The sequence below is a fragment of the Cotesia typhae genome, unplaced genomic scaffold (assembly GCF_013202065.1).
Source record: "Cotesia typhae breed Kobodo isofemale line unplaced genomic scaffold, CoteBio_Ctyphae contig_77, whole genome shotgun sequence".
Classification (NCBI taxonomy): domain Eukaryota; kingdom Metazoa; phylum Arthropoda; class Insecta; order Hymenoptera; family Braconidae; genus Cotesia; species Cotesia typhae.
Window position 1 is genome coordinate 605378 of NW_027423765.1, and position 13065 is coordinate 618442.

General features: G+C 35.1%; 2 protein-coding genes across 2 annotated transcripts in view; both read right to left on the reverse strand.

The window, feature by feature from the left end:
• The window catches only part of LOC141532992 (uncharacterized), a 128890-nt gene that overhangs the window by 56205 nt on the left and 59620 nt on the right, over positions 1–13065 (reverse strand). The window lies entirely within an intron of this gene.
• On the reverse strand, positions 9368–9823 carry LOC141532970 (uncharacterized). Its single transcript, XM_074251603.1, has one exon. The coding sequence runs from the start codon at positions 9821–9823 to the stop codon at positions 9368–9370; it is 456 nt and encodes a 151-aa protein (XP_074107704.1).

The following is a 13065-nucleotide window of genomic DNA, read 5'->3' on the forward strand; positions in this document are numbered from 1 at the left end:
GTTTGTAAATATCGTGTATTTCGCAGTTATTCTCTGCTTCGTTAGATTATAAGTGTGTGAGTGGGCGCTTAAAATTTGTTAAGTTTGTAAAATTTTTATTGTTAATAAATACCGGTATATTGTTAATTAAATTTTTATTATTTAACAGCACCTTCCTCCACTCTCTCTACCCTGAGATAAGTTTTCTCAGCTGTGGACCGGTTCCAGGAACCGTGATTAATAATCCTGGTGGCGCCCTGATAATTTTTATTGTTGTTAGTTTTGTTTAGTCATTTATAAAATTGATTAGGGGCTAACCTGAGCAGGTAAAACTGTTAAAATAGGTTATATCAATCTGTCATTTAATAGATAGTCTTTTGTTTTATCATTTGTTTTCATTGGTTATGGTAGTCTGTTATTTAAGCGATCGTCTTTTTTTAAAAATAAAAATAACATAATATAATTTTAAGGTTAGTTGAATGAAGAAGAACTTTATAATCAGTTCATAAAGAAGATACGTATATTCATTATATTTTTAGTTATAATATTTATTTATTTTTTAATAAGATATATATTAATTTATCATTTGTGATAATAAGTGTATTTATAAATCGAATATTAAATATTTATAAATTGTGTAAAAATAGTGAAATTATGGCGAAAAAAAGAAAAGCTCAAATTGGCCGATCGACACGTAGAACGAAGAGACAAAAAATAGTAAGTTCACAACAATTTGTCGATGAAGCAATTGACGAAAATATTGTCATCGACAACGATATAAATAATGAAGAAATAATAATGATATTATTGATGATGATGATGATGATGATGATGATGATGATGATGATGATGATGATGATGATGATGATGATGATGATGATGATGATGATGATGATGATGATGATGATGATGATGATGAACGCGTTTTCACATAAGAAGTGGAAATGCATTGCACGTAACCGGAGCTGTTCAGTACAAGAGAGGCGTCTTTCAGGGAGATTCTCTGAGCCCTCTGTTGTTTTGCATCTCACTGCTGCCGATATCTGTTGCCCTCCGACAAACTCGTGGGTACTCTGCGGGGCCACCGAGTGATCGAGTATACTCGATCACTCACCAACTGTTTATGGATGATCTAAAGATATACAGTGCCAACAAAGATCATCTACAAACAGCCCTCAACATCGTAGCAGAGTACACACGAGATGTCGGAATGTCTTTTGGGTTGGACAAGTATGCGGTCGTACACCTGGCGAAGGGTAAGTGCTCTGATACGGATGGAGATGTCGAATTAGTGGATGGGAGCGTCTTACGAGAATTAGACGCCGGAGAGTTGTACAGATATCTAGGGATTGAAGAGCGGCGAATGCATGCCGTCTCTGAAGTCCGAACAACTCTTCGCAGCGAGTATGTTAGGAGACTCCGGAAGATCTGGTCATCAGAACTTTCCGGCAAGAACAAAGTCTCAGCTACTAACATGCTCGCTGTCCCGGTCCTACTTTACTCTTTTGGGGTCCTGAAATGGCCTCGAAATGAGTTGAAAGATCTCGACATCAAAACCCGTAAAGTCATCAATATGAATCAGAGCATGCACCCTAACTCATCAGTCGCCAGGATGTACCTCTCCCGGAACTTCGGAGGGAGTGGATTGCAGAGCTTGGAGCGGCTTCACGATCGTTTGGTTCTGGGTTTAACATACGAGGTTGCCAATTTCACAGCAGACGAGGACGACTTCCTGATGCAATTTGTTCATAGTCATGAAAATGCGCGAAAGGGATCGTTCTTGTATAAGGCAGCAATCTACGCGGCAAATACCTTAGGTCTCGGAGAAATAAACGCTCTCATTGAACTCCCGAAAAAGGAGTTCAAGAGCGTCGTCAGGATAGCCGAGGAGAAAAAACTCCTCGGTGAACACATGGACAAGTCCATGCACAGTGTGTATTTCAAACACGTCGGTGACCATGGCTTGTCCACCCAGCTGACATTCTCCTTCTTGACGTCAGCTGGCCTGATGTCCGAGACCGAAGGGTTTATATTTGTCTGCCAGGATGGTGTTATCAACACCCTCGAATACCGTAGCAAGGTGCTCCAGACGCAGCTTCCGGACACGTCCTGTCGGACGTGTAAACAACATCCAGAGACGCTGATGCACCTTTTGTCGGCATGTCCTGTGCTGGCAAGAGGTGCCTACATACAGCGTCATAATGCTGCCCTGCGAGTACTCTATTATTATCTCAGATATAGCTACGGTATCGATGAGACACCAGTGCTGCCTTATCTGCCAGGAGATATTCCGCAGGTTGTTGAGAATGACAGTTCCAAAATTTATTGGAACATACCATTCGCAACTACCCGGCGGATTGGCCACAACAAACCTGATATTGTGCTCTTCGACAAGGCTACTCGTGACATTTATGTCATTGAGTTTTCGGTCCCAGCCGAATACAATATCTCGGCCAAAGAAGAGCACAAACACCAGATATATCAGGATCTCCTGTTTGAAATTGGTAAACTCTACCCAGGTTACCGTGTCAAGCTCTTCGTTTTGGATGTCGGCGTCCTTGGACGGATGAAACAGTCTTTTGTGTCTTCACTTGCGAAGATACCGATTCGAACAAAAATAACAGACAAAAAAAAAACCAAAAAAACAATTGTTTCGTTTATCGTCTCGTAACAACAACACCTCGAATTTAGCAATAAGCAATTAATTATCGTCGCTTTTCTTCGGAACAAACAAATTTGAATTTCCACGAAAACAAAATATAATTGTCGTAGCCTTCCTTTCGTAATAACAAATTTTTACATTTTTAAATAAACTTAACAACAAAAAAAATCTATACTGTTCGTATTTCTTCCTAGCAACAAATTTCGAGTTTTTTTTTTTTTTTTAAATATCGAATTATCGCCACTGCTCTTCGTAACAGCCGAATTTTGATTTTCTCAAATGTAATAAATAAATAAAATAGCAAAAAAAAAGAATAATCGTCTTAGCTTTTCTTTCGTAAATCACCAAATTTTGAATGTCGACGAAAATAAGTTACTTGCCTTTACGTTCTTTCGTGACACAATAATGAAATAAAAAAAAAAATAAAATTAATTGTTTCGCTTTCTTCGTAATACCAATAATACCATTTCCACAAAAAAATTAACAACCCAAAAAATTATAACTGATTTCGTATTTCTTTCTTAACAACCAATTTTGAATTTATCAATGGCATCGATTTATCGGGTATTGATTATTGATGTCACAATCGATCGATCATTTATCATTTGCGGCGGGTAAGTGAACTGTCGGTAACTATTGTTACCCGCCGGGCAATACGCGGGACAAAGCTCGAGGTATAGTTCCCAGTTACGCCCTTAGATGGCCCTGGGTTCGCGCAAATTTTATTCGGCATGCAATCTCAAACTTTGGTCAATTAAATTGACACTGTACACAACATTCCTTACAACGGATTAAATATTTTTGGCACCGAATACCTGGCTGACGTCACCCCGAAGCCGAAATTCAACAACGCAATTGCTGAATTTCGGTACGATTTTACTTTCTGACTTAATTACAACATTCGTAATTATCTGATTTTGCGATAACAATAAAAAAAAATAATTAATTAATTGCAAATCATAACTCTCTGCGTAATCGTGGACCGCGGTGAAGTCACCCAGGAATATTAACAAATTGCGACCGCCCTTACCCCGTTCAGTCGACTCTCCAGGGTGGTTAGAAATTCCTGATAGCAGTTGTCGGCGGTGCTGACGGCGGCAGAGGCTCTCGGCGATGGCGTCACGGAATTTTTCGTTGTCGGAATAACCAAATTTCCTTTCTTTTTTTTTTTTTTGAATTCTTGACTGCCTGGCAGTTGACAATTACAGCAATTACAGCAATTCACGAGAGAAACTCTAGCGTCGACTGGATCGACACTCAAAATACCAATTACTCAACAAAATAAGTAAATTCACCACGTAAGCGACTGAATTTTCGTAATAATAATTAACATTCGTTTTAACTTTATTTCGTAGCGTAACAACAAAACTATCAGCGGTTCAACAGTGGCTTTTTCGGTGTCCGGCTCAGAATTGCTGGCTTTTTCGTTTTCCAGCAACATGTGGTGTTTTCGCTAGCGCAGCTACAAAGCTGCGCGTCCAATCAGCCGTTGTTGGATAAATTTCCATAGTCGATGGTTGGTCGATTCGCAATTTAGTACTCCATTCGGCGTTCAGGTGGAGCCCTGGTGTGCTCCCGTTGCTTCATGGTACGGTGATTCGTAGATTCCGATTCCGGGTTTTCCTCGTTGCTCGTTGTCACTCCCAGATGTCTCCCTGGTCATTGATGGTAAACTGAACTGCGGGTTCGCCCGGTCGCTTTTATCATTCGCTCTCTCTCTCACACACATTCTTAGTTTACATAGTAAATTTTTCGGACGCATCAATCCATACTAAATTTGATTATTTGGCGCGGTTCGGCTTATTTTATTTACCTCGAGCTTCGCAATCTGACCGGAACCCACTTAGGGCGACACAGGCGCGTCGAATCTCAGCATTCCGTCAGCCTGGCCAACACTATAGACTAATTAATGCTTAAAAAAAAAATAATCTCTATAATGAAATTTAGTGGGAAAAATTTCCCATGTCACAATATATATATATATATATATATATATATATATATATATATATATATATATATATATATATATATATATATATATATATATATATATATATATATTGTCTATATATAGTGTATTAGGATTCGTTCCCATTACCTATTGTGGCTGGATCCCCAGTAGGCCTACACCACGAAAAAATAGCCACCATATAACTAAGGACAAATTAAAATTTTTTTTTTTTTCAAATATTTATTCATTTATTAAATCTATTAATTTAAATTTTGTAATCAATGTTACGTTCCTGTTAAATTTATAATATTTAATTAAATTTCTAATTCAAAAATTTTAACTGCTTCGTTGGTGATGAATAGAATTCATCATCAGCGAAGTAACGGAAATCGCTTGTGATAAGAGAGTCGCCGGGCTCTAGCCTAAACATCGTGAGAGCTGGACTCCGACGACTTCTCTAGGGTAATCTGAGATGCAACGTTGTCAATTTCATTAATTTTTATAATTCTTTGTACTCTGGATGCAGACCCAGAGAAGTCAGTCAGCCGACAAGCATCTGAGGCCCCGGACGTACGTCCGGAGACCGACTGACTTCACCTAGTTTATTTGAATTTTTATAATTATATTTAATCAAATGAAATTTTGTATTTTAATTTAATTGAATCCGAACAATAATCTTAAAATTTAAGAAAGAGCCTAGCGACTGGCTCACCTGGGGTTTATCGACTCCCTCATGAGGACAACCTGGGATTTAAAAATTATTAAAATTAGTTATCTGGAAAACCAAAAATTCCATAACGTAACATCAATTATATTTTTACGTCCTTTATTTTTTATGTATGAAAATTTTTATAAATAACAACTACAATTCCATTTTTCATCACATTAATTTATTTCTTTTAATTTTAACATTTATTAACATTTCATAAGCGTGGAATTCATGATAATAGATAAAGATATATAAACCTGTAAAAAACTTTATTCACATTTGGGGCATTCCACGCCAAATCGGACGATTTTCAAAATTTTAATTTTAGATTTTCTCAACTTTTTTATATTTTTTAGTGCCCATGAAAAAACTGATTCTTCTAAATTTTTAGATTTTTTTTATCACCGGTTCAAAAGATATCGAATTTTGAAAAAAAAAAAAAAACCGCTCTTTTCATGGCTTGTTGTTTATAACTCCTTAAAAAACGATTCAAATGAAAAAACTCGAAGAATAAAAAAGTTTCATTTTTCTATGTACTATTAGAAAATAAAATCTGGAAAACGTTAGAGGTTGACCCTAAAGGCCATCACTGCAACTTCCCGTTCATTCCATATCTAAGCGCTTAAAATTGAACTTATGACGTCTTTGAGCTCTTCGAGCTCGAAAATAGAATTTATATGTTAATTCGAACCCTCCGAGCTAAAAAAATTAGCTGTTCTAAGCTTTTGAGCCCTTCGAGCTCAAAAGTCTTATAGTAGTTTAATAAAAAAGTATTTTTTGAATTTGCAAACTGTAATAACTTCTAAATGAATAAACCGATTTTCACACAGTTAACAGCATTCCACCCAGTTTTTAAATTCTATAATAAACTTTTGAACACAAACTGACATACTGAAAATCTTAAAAAAAAATTTGAAAAATTCACTTTTCCCTAATTTTTTCGACAACGATAACTCACGAACCAATCGACCGATTTTCACGTTCTTGACAGAGACCGAAGTGGTTTTTTAGGCTCTAATAATTATTTTATTTCATTAAAAAGGATCAAAAATGAATCTCGAAGTAATGTAAAAAAAATTAGGAATCCGGTAGACCCTGAAGGCCATCCGTGCAACTTCTGGCTAATTCCATGCCTAGGTGCACAAAAATGTACTAATGATGTTTTTGAGCTCTTCGAGCTCAAAAATACAATTTATGTGTTATTTTGAGCTCTTCAAGCTTAAAAGTCTGATAGAAGCATCATAGAACAATATCCTTTAAATTTTCGAACCGCACTAAATTTTCAATAAATCAACCAATTTTCACGCAGTTGGCAGAATTTGACTAGGAAATTTAGAGTAATTCCAAAAAAACACTTTATTTGGTTTTTTCTTGTTCATGATATTTCTTGAACGAATTGACCAATTTTGACCGGCATGACGGCGATCAACGTAATTTTTTCATGCTTATAGCTGATTAGTTTTTGAAATCGATCAGTGCAGCCGTTTAAAAGTTATTCCAAAAAATGTCGGATTTATTCCAAAAAAGCGAATTTTTCAACAACGATATCTCTCGAACAAATTAACTGATTTTCACGCGGTTGGCGGTGGTCGACGTCGTTTTTGAAGGATAAGAGCTGATTAGTTTTTGAAATTGATCAGTAGAGCCGTTTAAAAGTTATTCCAAAAAAACCACTTAAAAACAATTTTTTTTTTTAGATTTCTTGGAATCTACCTGTTCGAATCGGTTCAAATTTTCAGGAAATCTAAGTTTGGTAGAACCTAATCGAATGCCACTAACCGCGTTTCGATTGGTCGAGCCGTTCAAAAGTTATAAGAGGGTCACACACACGCACACACACTTCCTAGAACCTTAAAACGTCAATATCTGTTGAAAACTCGATTTTTGCAAAACGGGGTAAAACCAATAACTTCTCGATTTTAAAAAATTTTTCATTTTCTTAGCGGGAAGTTAAAAATACAACTAATTTTTTGGAAAAATTTTTCCGTGTGATTTTCGAGTTTTAAAACTTTAAAGTCGTTTTCTGAAAATCATGTATATTTTGATTTTTCTGAAAATTTGTGACAACAAATTACTATTCATTCCACAACTTCGCAGGTGGGTCCGGTCGTGGGACCTCCATGGCTACTATTTTTTTTCGATTTTTGAAAATCATTAATTGTCGTTTTTGTCATGATATATTAATTCTAACATCATTTTTTAGTATTCTTTTACAGTTCTACGCAATTAAAGGATTTCTTCATCCAATCGATAATCAGATAACAACGCCTCAAGAATTTTATGAATTCTTGAGTCGGGCATCTGAGCCGAATTTTTTACCTAGCAATGCTGTGAGATTTTTGCCTGCAAATGACTACTATTGCGGAAGAAAAGTTGGATCTGCCATACAAAACAGCTAAATCAATTACAAGCACACAGAAATTTCACTTTATTATCCCAGCAGCTGACGAGACTATAAGAGCTGAAAAATATTCCAACTCAAATAAAGAGCGTACATGTAAGCTTTTTGAAAATTGCGTAATGTAAAGTAAATTAATATTTTGTTTTGATTACTTATAAACAGGTAGATTTAATTATTTAAAAAATTCTTTAATTGCGTAGAACTACCAAAAAATACTAAAAAATGATGTTAGAATTAATATATAATGACAAAAACGACAATTAATCATTTTTAATAGGGAAAAAAAAATTTTTCAAATTTTCAAAAATAGAAAAAAGAAAGTAGCCATGGAGGACCCACGACCGGACCCACCTGAAAAGTTGTGGAATAAATAGTTGTTTGTTATTCCAAATTTTCAGAAAAATCAAAATATGCATGATTTTCAGAAAACGACTTTAAAGTTTTAAAACTCGAAAATCACACGGAAAAATTTTTCCAAAAAATTGTTTTTTTTTTTTTTTTCTAAAAGTAGACAGAAAAACGAAACTTTTTTTATTCTTTGAGTTTTTTTATTTTAATCGTTTTTTAAGAAGTTGTAATCAAAAAACCATGAAAAAAGCGATTTTTTCTTTTAAAGTTCGATATGTTTTGAACTGGTGATCAAAAAAATCTCAAAATTTAGGAGGATGAGTTTTTTCATGGGCACTAAAAAATAAAAAAATTGAGAAAATCTAATATTAAAATTTTGAAAACCGTCCTATTTGGCGTGGAATGCCCTATTTACAAAACTTCTCTGTAAACAACATTCTTCGTACGTTTATCTGGTTAGAGAACGATGAAATCCTCAGGTGAACTCACTTTTGAACACGTCACATGAAATTGATCATAAGAAAAACAGTCACTTTGTAAGTCTACACCGGGTAATTTTAAACTCTGATCTTCTGCTTTATTGATAGTCATCGCAAAGCAACATTTTACTGGAATCTGGAAACGCTTAAATTCAAAATGATAGTCAGATAGAATCAGAGGGATTCTTGGAATGAATACACTTTCACCCTCATACTTTCTTGTAAAAATTGTTGTTTCGATAATGTTTCTTTGCATGGTTTTTACTCGTAGTCTGGTGCCATTACACAATTTTAGGGGATTTAAATTACGCAACAACATTATTGGAGCACCAATTTTTAGATGTACTCCCGGTGGGTTGAGTGTGTGTAGAAACTCGACAGGATAGTGAACGGCATCTTCTACCTCCATTACCGTATCTACCGACTTATACTTTATCTCTTCAGTTGTTAGTTTTTCTAGTAGAAAGGTATAAATCCTATCACCCGATTCATTCTGAAAATTCTCCTGCTTTTACGTTATTCTGAAGAGAAACCATCATGTTAATTTTGAAGGATAAAACTTTTACATAAAGCCATAAAAATTATGATTTACAACACCCTTTAATTTCATCTGCGCGTGTCCCCCGAGTTACAACAGGTAACGTTTGTCTAAAGTCCCCAGGGAAAAGAACAGTCAAACCACCCATCAGCTGTTTACTCTTTCTAATTTCTTGTAGTGTTCGATTGAGAGCCTCAACTCCTTTCTAATATAGTATACTCTCACCATACTATAATTTTTGTTTCTCTTAGGACATACGCCATGTTACTTTGTTTAGAGATATTATAAATAGAATTCTCATAATAACAAATCAAGAGGTAATTTAAAATCTGAGTGCACCGTCTTGCTTCCATCAATCAATGTTGCCGCAGTCCCTAATGAAGCAACAGCGAGAGCGATATTTTTTCCTCTCCTTATTTTAGCAAGTAGAAAAGTGATGAAGTAAGTTTTCCCAGTGCCACTAGAAGCATCAAGAAAAAACAACTTTCCTGAATTAGAATCAATACTGTTCAAGACTTGATCATAAACTTGTTTCTGATCGTCATGAAATTTTGAAACCCTTACAGAAACTGCTTCGATAAATTGAGAAACATCATAAACCAATTCATTCATATACTGACGGTTGTTAATAACGTTGCTTTGCTCTTTTAATGGTTCTGGAAACCCAAATTCTAACAATGACTTACCTGACATTGATGTAACAATGTCTCCAAGAAGGATAAGACACTGGTTATAAACGATATCAACGACCATTTCAACATCTTTACTCTCTCCTTATATTAGTCTTTTGATATCTTATGCCAAACTTTCCCGGTACTTTGTCCATAATGTTATCAGATCTCTTACGTGATAAATAACATAATCGCGAATAACTCTTTAATTTTATAAGGAGAATCAAAAATCGAAGCTTCCTCTAAAGTACGATGCCCGTAAATATCGTCTTCCAGTAATCCAAGTGCTCTGCAAGTTGCTTGAGAAGTCGGATGCTCTACCCCTTCTACAGTTTTTAAATCATTGAATAAAGTAGGACCACGAATCTCATGTAAGAGAAGGCGTAAATAGTAGTATTCAGCATTACGAGGATGAACAGTATAAATTCTACCTAACAAATCATTTTTTTTCTATTTCTGGTAAACCTGCCACAACCTTTCCCTTTTTTCTCCTATTTTTGAAAATCTTTGATTTTCTTAGCGGGAAGTTAAAAGTTCGCCGTGAGGAATATATCAATTTGAAAGACGCTATGACACAAACAGATGGACAGTGTTCAGAACTTGGTAAAATGGTTGTGTTGCCATCGTCATTTACTGGAGGCCTTCGATATATGCATGAATGAATACAAGATACCATGATATACGTAAGACACTTTGGGCGTCTTGATTTATTTATAACATTTACTTACAATACCAAATGGTCAGAAATCAAGGATCTCTTGATTGAAGGTCAAAAATCTTATGATAAACATGATATTATAGCGAGAGTATTTAACTTAAAAGTTAAGTACATGATAAATCTTCTTACGAAAAGTTGTATCTTTGGCATTACTAAGTGTCACATTTGTATTGTGGAATGGAAAAAGTGCGAACTTCCCCATGTTCATATTCTTCTCTGGTTGGAAGAAAAATTAAAACCTGACTCTCTTGATGACGTTATAAGAGCTGAATTGCTTGACCCCGTTCAGGATCCAGTTCTTCGTGAAATCATTAAATCAACAATGATTCATGGTCTGTGTGGAGTCGTCAACCATATCCCTTCCCTTAAAATTACCCTAAATCGATAAGTCACCGGATATCGATAATTATTCGACATAGCACTGGCGCGTCTCGATCTTTAGGCGCGTCCCGGGCCTAAGGGGAGAATAGGAGGGGGTAGTTTTGGGTTAAAATAGGTGAGCCGTGCAGTTGAAAAGAGAGAAGTAGTGTGACCGCCAGACTGAGTGCCACGGAAATCAAGAAGGACCGATCCCCGGAGTAGTGACGAGACGAAGGAAGCCAACTACAACTAGGACTTCATCTTCAATTAGAGAGTTAGATCATCATCTTATTCGTCAAGGTATCAATTATTACTCTATGGGAATGAAGTGGACCGCGGTTTACCTAATACCCAGTTACTTCTCCTAATTAATATCAATTGGATCGTTTAATCGACGATGATTTCAATAAATAAGAGTTGAACATTTGCTAGTTTGGATTTAGTGATTTTCATGGGGGCTTACACCCGAGAGTCACTCAATCGACCTTCCGGGAAAATTTTAACAACTAGAAATTTATCAATTAATTAATTAACATCCGAAAATTTCGTTAATTTTATTGTTGTAATTTTTATAACAATTAACTTAGTAAAATTGATTAAATTTTCTTACTTGAAAATAATCGACAAATTTTTGTTCGTGGAATTTTGGTCGAGCGTCAATACATTTTTGTGTCGCAGTAAATTCCAATACCTAAGGTCAAATAAAACTTAGCTAGCGAATGTTCTAGCAAATAAAATTTGAATATTTCGACTTGTGTCGATTATTTTTATAATTGATAAAACTACTAGAAAGTGATTGATAATATTTTATTAGGAATTATTACTGAAAATATTTTATATTATGAAATTATTTTATCATGTGGAAATTTAGTAAATTTTGGGATTAAGTAATTAAACTAAAATTTACCGAAAATTAATAATTATTGGCGTGGACATTAAGTCCAAGAAATCAGTTATTTTGAGTCAAAAAGGTCACAGGAAAAATTAGTCAGAATTAATTAATTAAACTTGTGTTAATTATTTGGAACTTGATTGTAAAAATTATATTGTGATTAATTTAATTGGCAAAAGTTAATTCAAGGTATTAAGCCTCTTGTTCTAAATAATTATTGTTATTAAGACCATGACAATAGGTTACTCAAGAATTTTAATCTATCTAATATTTTAATAGAAAGAAAATTAGCAATCGGAATTTGAAATCGAATGTTCGTTAAGTCTTTGGGATTTGATCGTTAATTTGGAATTATCGTTTTACCAATTACTAATGATTGAATAATTGAATCAAAATATTTAACTAAAATTAAGTACAGTCAATTTTGTTAAATTAAAATTTATAAAATAAAATCATACAAGTGTGGGTTATGTGTGTGAAGATTAGTGTGGGTCATGCGTGATAGAGAGTGCTAATAGTGTTGTCAGTCCTGGTTAGCCGATAGTTAGGCTAGACGGTCTCTGTCGCACTGCATTCTTTGCACAGAGAGACTCGTTGGTTCTGGTCAGCCGACAGTTAGGCTGTAGTCTTTAAGAAGTCCTGGTCAGCTGACAGTTAGGCTGTAGTTTTTAAGAACTCCTGGTCATCCGACAGTTAGGCTGTAGTTTTTAAGTTTTAATATTGTTAAGTGTGAATAGTGTGTGAGTGATTGAATTTTGTTAACTTGGTTTTAGTCAAGATACTGTTAAGTTTTCTTTTTCTTGTTAATAAATATTGGCCAATCTTGTTAATTAATTATTTATTATTCAGCAGCACCTTCCTCCACTCTCTCTACCCTAAGAAAAGATTTCTCAGCTCTGGACCGGTTCCAGGAACCGTGATTAAAAATCCTGGTGGCGCCCTAATAATTATATTGTTTGTTAGTTTTGTTGTTTATTTATAAAAATTGATTAGGGGCCAACCTGAGCAGATAAAACTGTTACAAGGTGTGACGTTCTGGCAAAAATTTGAACTGTAAATCGATAATTTATTGTAAAATTGTTAAATGATTTTCTCAGAATTATATTCCAACGGAGATTCATTGATTCGTTGCTGAATTAGCAACGCGGCAACGGAAATTTTAGACGATAAGAAGTCATCGCTGCCCACGAAACGTAAATGTACCTACGTCAGCATGGGATCCGGTCCTTGACGACGTTCCTGAGATGTAACCCGAGCCCAACAATGGCTGTCACTGATCATTTGTATAATTAAATAATTAACTAAGTCAGTCAACCGGGAGAGCTCCTCAAGCTCGGACCTTGTCAACCGGCTT

What these genes read in the sequence shown, in the direction of transcription:
- LOC141532970 (XM_074251603.1), bottom strand. Translation starts at nt 9,823, where the DNA reads ATGGTCGTTGATATCGTTTATAACCAGTGTCTTATCCTTCTTGGAGAC.